This window comes from Argentina silus (genome assembly GCF_951799395.1).
Source record: "Argentina silus genome assembly, chromosome: 2".
NCBI lineage: Eukaryota > Metazoa > Chordata > Actinopteri > Argentiniformes > Argentinidae > Argentina > Argentina silus.
In genome coordinates, this window is record NC_139656.1 from 6,042,110 (window position 1) to 6,052,109 (window position 10,000).

At 46.7% G+C, this 10,000-nt stretch overlaps 1 protein-coding gene across 1 annotated transcript in view; it reads left to right on the plus strand.

Moving 5' to 3' along the window:
• Window positions 1–10,000, plus strand: part of LOC310815771 (1,4-alpha-glucan-branching enzyme-like) — a 67,970-nt gene that overhangs the window by 51,853 nt on the left and 6,117 nt on the right. The window contains 3 exon segments of the mRNA XM_083685693.1: window positions 1,757–1,941; window positions 2,514–2,644; window positions 8,598–8,715. Coding sequence (XP_083541819.1) covers window positions 1,757–1,941; window positions 2,514–2,644; window positions 8,598–8,715 — 434 coding nt within the window.

Here is a 10,000-nt window from a genome sequence, read left to right on the forward strand (position 1 = left end):
CTGAGGCGTGCATTTTTATGTGGCCACTTCAGACCAATTTTGGTGGCTTATCTGGTGGCATATCGTATTTCAGAGGTAGAAGTGGACGAGCGTAAAGTATAGTATCTATCCATCAATCTCTCGGTTCACTAGAAAACATTTGGACAAACTACAGCATCTTCCACAAATAGCCTAACGCTCAGGACTCTCTCAACAGTGTCAACTACATATAGTGTATGCCATGTAGGAGATTTTGCACAACATCATTTCTACCCCAGACACACACACACACACACACACACACACACACACACACACACACACATCCTGTTCACCCCTGCAGCTGACTTGGAAGGGTACAGGCCTTGGGGCATTTACCAAAGTTATGGATTACTATTCTTGATTTTCTCTCTCTCTCTCTCCCTCGCTATCTATCTCTCTCTTACTTTTTCTTACACACACACACACACACACACACACACACACACACACACACACACACACACACACACACACACACACTTTCACCCTTTCATTCCCTCCAATACACTTTCTAAACACAGTCCCCTGTGTAAGTAAGTTCTTGTATTGACTTTTCTCCACTGTTCCCGAAGCCCTGCTCCTCTGAGAGCAGTTTCTTTTACAGCTCACACTCTAGACTATTCTCTATGGGGACCTGTGTTTTTTAACTACCCGTCTCAATGCAAAACTGACATATGCAAACAACCGTTTCAACTCAGCTCACTAAAAATAATCTCTTTTTTACAACTCAGGAAGCCCCTGGCCAAGAAGCAACAATCACCAACATTCACTCATATAGAATGTAATGACATGTCTCACAAAGAATGACAAAGGCCTCACAAAGATGAAGGCTTCCAATTCGCTTCCACTAAAGAGCACTGTGCAAGAAAACGTTTTAGTTGACATTGCTGCTAAATTGGTAATTTCGTTCAGCAAAGTTTCAGTTAGCATAGACGCGGGAGGGCAGATCTTCGGCAATGACAATGAGAATTAATCGCGATCTGATGTGTCATTAGCACTCAACAAGCTTTAAGTAAAATTCCACCTGCTGCACTTCTCCAGAAACGGTTTAATGAACCTGTTGCAACTTTTCTCATGTTTTATCGTTTGCCATAATTACCTGCCATGTAGTTGCCTACACAACTTCTGCATCCTTCCCCTTATTTCCGTCAATTTCTCTCTCCTTCTCCCTCTTTCTCCCCCCCCCCCCCCTCTCTCTTTCTATCTCTGTCTCTCCCCCCTGTGGTAATCTGTATGCAGTCTCTCTCTGCATGGTTCAGAAGTGATAGAAGTGTCTGGTTCTGAAATATGCCCCACACACATTTCTCTTTACAAAGTAAAGTTCAAGTGAGAGCTTTGGGAGTCTATGCCTCCCGTTCTGCCTCAAATCTCTCCTCCTTTACCTTTCTTTCCCCCTCCATTTTGTGTTTGTTCTGATAGAGTAGTCTTTACAACTCTGCAGCTTTGAAGTGGGCTCGAATCAGAAAAGTTCACAGAGGCTGAGATGCGTGCATGTGTGTGTGTGTGTGTGTGTGTGTGTGTGTGTGTGTGCTTGTGTGTATATGTGTGTGTGTGTGTGTTTGTCATTTACATATGTTGGGCTACGAGCCCCTCTATGTTCCGCACCATCTGTTTCCACTTGGAGCATTAGAATAAATATGCAATATGACGACAAATTAATGCCATGTCTAAATGTGTCTAGTTATGGTGCCAATGGTATTAATTTTGGGGCTTTGTGTATCCTGTCTTTCTGTAGGTAATGAGTTTGGCCATCCAGAGTGGTTAGATTTCCCCCGTAAAGGCAACAATGAGAGTTACCACTATGCTCGACGTCAGTATGATCTTCTGACCATGGAACACCTGAGATACAAACAGCTGAACGCCTTCGATAGAGACATGAACCATACTGAAGACAAGTATGGCTGGCTCGCTGCCTCGCTGGTGAGACACACAGACACACACACACACCGCACATATATATATACACACACACACACACACACACACACACACACACACACACACACAGATAGAGAGAGAGAGAGAGAGAGAGAGCACCCACAAACAGACTCAGTGCAGACGGTGAACATTAGGTAATGAATGACTCACTCATCCTCCTCATCCTCCTCCACCACTTTCCTCTGTTACCTGTCCATCTCACAGCAGGGTGGATGTTTTACCCCACAATTTGAGGAGGGAGGGAGGAGAGAGGGAAGGGAAGGGAAGTTTATATGAGTGAATTATTACAATTGGGCTCTGAAACATGCAGTTCTGTATGTCCAGGACAGGTGCACATCTCAAATGGCCCCCTACTCCCCAAGTGCACTTGTTCTGACCAGATCTCTGTAAGTGGTCCTTTGAGGCTCTGGTCAGAAGTAGTGCACTATCAGGGAAATAATGGGCTGTCATTTGAGACAAAGCCGTCGTGGGAGATCGAAAGAAGCTAGAAGCTGTCAGATGATTGGTTCGTCTATAGTCCCTGACTAACCCATGTCACTCATCCTTCTCTGCAGGCGGTGGTGACGACTGCGGATGAGAAGGACAAAGTGATTGTGTTTGAGAGAGCAAACGTGGTGTTTGTATTTAATTTCCACCCCAGCCACAGTTACACCAACTACCGCATAGCAATGGGACCACCCGGGAAGTATCCTTTGCACGTTTTAATCATCCCTCGCTTTCCCCCCCCCCCACCCTCCTCCTATCTGTGTCTGTTGTGAGAGAGAGAGAGAGAGAGAGAGAGAGAGAGAGAGAGAGAGAGAGAGAGAGAGAGAGAGAGAGAGAGAGAGAGAGAGAGAGAGAGAGAGAGAGAGAGAGAGGTAGCAGTGTCATGGGAAGGGGCATGCTCCTGTGATGCTCACTAAAACCTCTTCTGTTGGACATTTCCCCTCAGGGTTGAGTGTCATGTGTTAGCTCTGGTAAAGCAGGAAACCTCCATGTCTCCCCCCCTGGTTTGAGCAGCACAGAGCGGGGGGGGCTGGGGTGGGGTGGGGTGGGGTCGGACAGCAGGGACACCCATTATGACAGGGAGACGCTGTAACACCAGTTTAATTAGCTCTGAGCTTGCAGAGTCACTCTCATGTTCTGTTGGCGGATATTTTGGGAACATGAAGGCAGGGGATGGGGGGGGGGGGGGGGTGAGAGGGAGGAGGGGGATTGTTATGGATGAGGGGATGGTGTATTTGAGGTGTGGTGGAGTGGGGGAGTGTGTGTACTGTATCTGTGCTGCATCAGACGCCAGTGAAATGTTTCTTCTCACAGGAAGGTCCAATTAGAGAGGAGATAGACAGGATATGTGACAGAGAGGAACGACACACACACACACACACACACACACACACACATACCCCTATACACAAATACATAAACACATACACGCACAGTAAACATACCACCACACAAACATAAAAATTCAGATAGGGGCAAGAAGGGAAAGTGCACACACACGCACACGCACACACACACACACACACACACACACACACACACACACACACCATCTGGGAGGCAGATTAATTGAAAGATAGAGCTGGTTTACTTTGTCTTGTGGAAAATGGATTTGTCAAAACTAAGTGGGGGGGAATGGCAATAGGAGTAACAGAATTTTAATCGCTGCCTTTCCCCACCTAGTACGATTGGGAGGTGTGTTTTTGTGTGTAGCCACTGTCAATGAGACACACACGCACACGCACACACACACCCACCTCCCTGTCTGCGATTAAATCAGCTGGTCAATATTTAGAGAGAACATTGAGACATGATTTTCAGGGTCTACAAAGTCTATAAAATGTTATCTGATGAATACTGAATGAGGCCAAGTACTGTACTGTACTGCACCAATACTGTGCAATATGAATTTCACAACATTGCAAAACACCCTGTTCCCCCACTTCCCCACCTACATCGAAGTGCACAGAAGTGATGAATCAGCTTTTTTTGGGTGAATATCAGACGTACAGTGATTTATTCAAGCTCTTTGGATTTGACCGATTACGAGCTTTCTCATTCTAATTGTCCCACTATCTTACATAGATAATATTCAAAGTCTCGATCGAGAGAGAGAGAGAGAGAGAGAGAGAGAGAGAGAGCTTTATCTTTTTTTTCTACACTGTAGGACTGCCTTTTTCGCGTTTCTTTAGGGAGGTGTGAACTGATCGATAATCTGCCAGAAAGAAACAGTTTTTCTGTTTGCCGCTACCCTCTCCTCCCTCTGTCTCTCTCTCCTTTGCTTCGGTTATTCATTCAGACCGTATTTATTTCCCACCCTCCCTGGGATGGCAAGCAGGAGTGCATACCGACTGTACTAGCTTCTCTTACATTCAGGTGATTTTAAGGGAGAATATGGGCTCTGTTCCCATATCTCAAAAATCCTTCCTTCTTATCTCCTTCCTCCCTTTCTGAGTCATCACTGATCTGAGCTACGGAACTGATCTCACCACTTGATGTGAGCTTAGCAGTGGAAACTTGCTTTCATCTCCTTTAGTATGACATTAAAGTTATTACTTCAAGGAAGTAGGGAACAAAGAAAGGAAGGACGGGAGGAAGGAAGGAAGCATTTTAAAAGTAGGAGAAAGGGGTTATGGTGGATGGAAGATGCAGAGGGACTGTGTGGATGGCCTACGGGTCTTTGTTGACATCCCTCCTCCAATGCGAAAGAAAGAAAGTCTTTTTAGCCAAGACTGTTTATTAGCCATGCAACCAGTTCTCATCAATTGTTGGAATGTGGTAGTTTTTGCACCCCCCCCAAGACAACACACATGCACTGCACACCCCCCCTCTGAGACAACGCACGTGCACACCCCCAGAGCTCTGGACACAGGGTCAGCCATTATTCGGCACCCCTGGAGCAGTTAGGGGTTAAGTGCCTTGCTCAAGGGCACAACGGCAGTGGTAGGCACCTTCGATATGATGCCAGCAACCTTCCAGTCACCAGCTCACATCCGGCTACCTCCTGATCGAACCAGCGACCTACCGATTGCTGGCCGGCCTCTCTAACCTCTAGGCTACCTGCCACCCCAACAGTTAGTACTTAGAGAGGGTAAACTGATCCTCAATATGTGCCTACTTTTACCCTAATGTGTTTACAATTCACACTCACTCCATGCTGCCCTTCTGAGAGCCATATCTCAACCCCAGTATTGGAGTGCATGTTGTCAATCTGTTCTTAGACATAACTCTGTCTGTGGCTCATTAGGTATATCAGGCTTGGTAAGATTGCTGGATAGTTTATGGACAGAGTGAGTTACCCCCCTGAAGCACTTACACAGATGTAATCCAAATACATGTAGACAAGACTGTGTCCACAATGGTTGACAACTGATTTTGATTCATGAGATACAAATTCATTGGACATTGTGGGCAAACAGATCCATCTGCAGTCAGAAACAAAGAACAGAAGTCTAGACAGAGGTTTGCCCTGAGGACCGGAAAACCTCTGCAATGAACGATGGACTGTGTTATCACGACCTGTCAATCATTCATCACTCTTTGTCACAGGCTGTCAGTCGAATGAAACCGTTCGGATGATTGATGATTGGATGACCAGGGGAAAAAAAGGAAAGAAATTCAGAGCACTGTGGCACTAAGAAGCCTCATTAATCTACCATAACCCCCCCCTACACACACACACACACACACACACACACACACACACCTCACACAGACCCGGGCTTTCCTGCTGTTCTCACCCCGATAACACACCTGGCCCATCATTTAAAGCAGAGCTTATACTTGCACACCCCCATCATGGCTTTATCCTCCACAATGAGAAAGGGCGGGATCAAAAGAAAGCAAGAGAAGGATCAGTGGGAAATTGGGGCTTTGAGAGGGATTTCTGTTAAAACCAGCAAACAGAAGACAATATTCTCCCAGAGAGGAGTGAGGCTTCGCAGAGACACCAGCCTCTCTCTCTCTCTCTCTCTCGGTCTGACTCTCTTCCTGCCTTTATCTCTACCAGAGTAGAGAAAGACTCTGCAGATAGATCGACCCCATACCTCCGTTTGCCTCTCTCTGCCTCTACTTCTTCCCTTTCTTCTGTTTTTCCTTCCTCTTTTTTTTCCTTTCAGCCTTCTGGTTGTGTAGTTGTAGTCTGGCCTAAGGAGACCCAGAGAGATATATGGTTGATATGGTTATCTGACAGTAGGGGTAGGGGGTAGGGCTTGACAGCAGGGATACAGCAGCTGGGTAAGGGTAATGTACACAGTTAGCAGTGTGAAACTTCCTCAAAGTAACTCCAACAAACCGAAACAAGCCAGCGTTCTAAGCTGATGCCCAGCCAGAGAATGTGTTTTGTCTGTGGTGTCTTGAGGCAGGAACAGCACAGTAGGGAGCTCTCCCTGAAACCCAACACCAACCAGGACCCAGGAGAACCTCGCCCGATTCGGTAGAACTAGGGGCCTCCATGGTGAACAGTAGGGATGCTTCCTCTAACAAACACCACTAAGAAAACAACAGTGTGTGAAGCCTGACGCCAGAAGCTATGTGGGTCACTCACTGACAGGAGAGGCAATAGCAACAGGAACGGTTGAGATACAGTAGGGAAGTTCCTCTTCCAACCTACAGTACACATAGAAACACAAACTCTGGAAACAATCTGTGTTATTTGAGACAGAAGGACCAGAGAGACGCATGCATGCCTCTCTGCCTCTCTCTCTCTATCGCTCTCTCTCTCTGTGTCTCTCTCTCTCTCTCTCTCTCTCTCTCTCTCTCTCTCTCTCTCTCTCTCTCTCTCTCTCTCTGTCTCTCTCTCTCTCTCTCTCTCTGTCTCTCTGTCTCTCTCTCTCTCTCTCTGTCTCTCTGTCTCTCTCTCTCTCCCTCTCATCCTTTCATCATCTCTCCTCAGACAGTTAATACTCTCAGTTAATTCTCTCTCTCCATCTATTTGACTCCCTATCTCACAAAACTACTGTATCCCTTCTGTTTCACTAGAGGACAGCTGGCATACACACACACACACACACACACACACACACACACACACACACACACATACACACACACACACACACATACACACTCACACACATAAACACACACAGGCCTAGGACGGATGCTTGATTATGTGTTGCTCTGAAGGCCTGCAGTGGGAATTCCCTCATGACAGATCTCATGTCTGCTTTGATCCACATGATTAGACAGAGCTGTACATTTCAATCTATCCTCCCCCCTCACCTTGTGTGTGTGTGTGTGTGTGTGTGTGTGCCTGATTTCAATCTATCCTTCTCCGTTACTGTGTGTGTTTGTGTGTGTGTGTCTGTGTGTGTGTGTGTCTGTGTGTGTGTGTGTCTGTGTGTGTGTGTCTGTGTGTGTGTGTCTGGGTTTGTGAAATCTGTTTGATTTCCCTCTACACACTCAAAGGTATTTTAGACCTACATTTATATATTATGATTAGTAATAACCATTGCTGCTAGGTGACACAAGTCACTGGGGAAAACAATGTCCTCCTTCCTCATTGCCCTTTAACACACACACACACACACACACACACACACACACACACACACACACACACACACACACTCACTCTCTCTAACCATGTATTCTTTTTCCATCGATCACAAGCTGAACTCTTCACTGCATACAGAATGTACCTACAGTATTGAATGAACGAACGCACGCACGCGCACACACACACACACACACACACACACACACCCACACACACATCCCTTATCAGACCCAAGCGTGAGCCAGGCACGTTCTTACATCGACCCATCTGATAGCCTGAAAGCACTTTCGCCTAGCTAGCCCCTAGAGACCAGAGAATCAATACACACCAGCGGGATAGATGATTGATCCTCTACTACCCAGCTCCTTCACCTCCTCTCTCTGCCCTCTCTCCATCCATCCTTCACCCTCCCTCCATCCTCTGTTCCTTCATTTGCCCCCGCCACCGTCCCTACCACCTTCTCTTCCTTTCCTCAACTCACCTTTTCCCTTCTCCCTCCCTCCTCCCTCCAGATTACCCTCAGCATCCCTCCCCAAACTCTAAAGCTTTACTCTGTGTAATAGGTAGAAAAGGTAGCTTTACCTCACCGTGTGTGAGGTAGGTCGAGATAACTGAAAGTGCGTCTTATTGAAATTCAACTTTCAGAGAAAAAAAAATAGAACATGCCATTCATCGTGTGTGTGTGTGTGTGTGTGTGTGTGTGTGTGTGTGTGTGTAGAGGGGTGTGTGGGTGGGTGGGTGTGTGTATGTGATTAGCAACTCAAAGAGAACATCAGGGGATCTGACTCTCTCCTCCTCCTCCTCCTCCTGGGGGCATCCCTCTCTCCCTCGCTTCTCTCATCTTCAAACGCCCCGGCGACAGCATGGAGAGAGGGAGCCGGGGATGACCTCTCCTGGCTTGTCCTACAGAGAGCAGGCCTATGCAGCAGCGATTGTCACGGGAAGAGGTTGGATGGCTGGCGCGCAGCTTTGTTCCCCCACCTCGCCTCTCCTCTGGCTGGGTGGTGATTAAATAGAGACCCTGGTGTGAGGCCCTCCAGTGTGCACAGACACACACACACCCGCTCCCTCCTGCTACCCCTGTAGGGGTTGTGCGGTGGGTGTGATTTGGGATTGTTGTTGAACCTTTTAACCCTTAACCCGCTGCCTGCAGATACAAGATCAAGCTGGACTCGGACGCGGAGCAGTACGGTGGCCATGGACGGCTGGACCTCAACACTGAGTTCTTCACTGAGCCCCACCCCTTCAAGGACAAGCCCAACTCGATGAAGGTCAGTACCCAGGATGTTTTCCCCACACCCCACCCCTGTATTACCTAGAAACATCCCTGTATTTCCTACTACATCCAGCGCTGGGTCATTGGTTTCCTCTAGCAGGTGTCAATACCTTCCCCCACCCACCTTCCAAAAGCACATTATGCAGCGTTTGTCCCCCATTACTCTCGATTTCTCTCTCTTCCTAGCATTTTGTTCCTCCTCCTCTTTCCCTCTTTAGAACAGTCATAGACATCAGTCTCTCTCTGCCTCTTTGTGTCACTCCTGTTTTATTCAACCCACTCTGCCGATTGATCATTGACCTCCACTCCTCATTAAACCGGCTCTTTCTCCCTTACCTGAGTGAACTCCTATTGACTTCTCCTCTTGTTCCGTCCTTTCATCCCACCGTGTGTTTGTCTTCTCTCCGCATCTCCTCCACATCCCACTGTATGCTTTAGTACTTCAGTGTGCTTCTCCGCCATACCGCTATACTTCCCCCCCCCCTCCATTTTAGAGTAATTACACAGTTACTGATGACTCGTCGGAATAAAAGGCTCTTTTCCTCTTCAATCTGCCTGAACATGTCCTGAGGCAGAGTACATTAACACACTGTAATCACTCCCACAGGTAGGTAAGTGGGGATTAGCATCTCTCAAAAGTTTTTTATGAAAATGACCAAAAGGCTCTCTTTTTCTCTTTCCTTTTTTTTTTTTTTTTCTTCTTTTCCTTCTACTTTTGAACTCACTGAATTTCATATTAGTTCAGTTGTTTTATGAAAAGAGTTATAAAGCTTCAGTGTGCGTGGTGTGTTTGCCTGGCGTGCGGACAAGCTATATACAGTATAGGTAGAGAAATGCATGTGTAACATTCATCATACTGTACATGTATATATATATATACATTTAGCTGACGCTTTTATCCAAAGCGACTTACATTGCAGTGAGTGCATACATTTTTCAGTATATATGGTCCCAGCGGGAATTGAACCCACAACCTAAGCGTTGTTAGTGCCATGCTCTACCAACTGAGCCACAGAGGACTGTATGTGCTTTTGAATTATGTATTTTGTGCTGAAACGTGCGTGTGTGTGTGTGTGTGCGTGCGTGCGCGTGTGCGTGTGCGCATTTGTGCGTGTGTTTGTGTGTATATGGGGACGAGAAGGAGATTTTATTCACTTTTTCGTAGAAGGATTGGATTTATTCCCCAAATTACCTTCCCTTCATCTTGAAAACATTCACATTGCAAATTCTCTCTTTTCATTTCCTCCTTTTTTATTATATCCAACATCCCTCTCCCATCA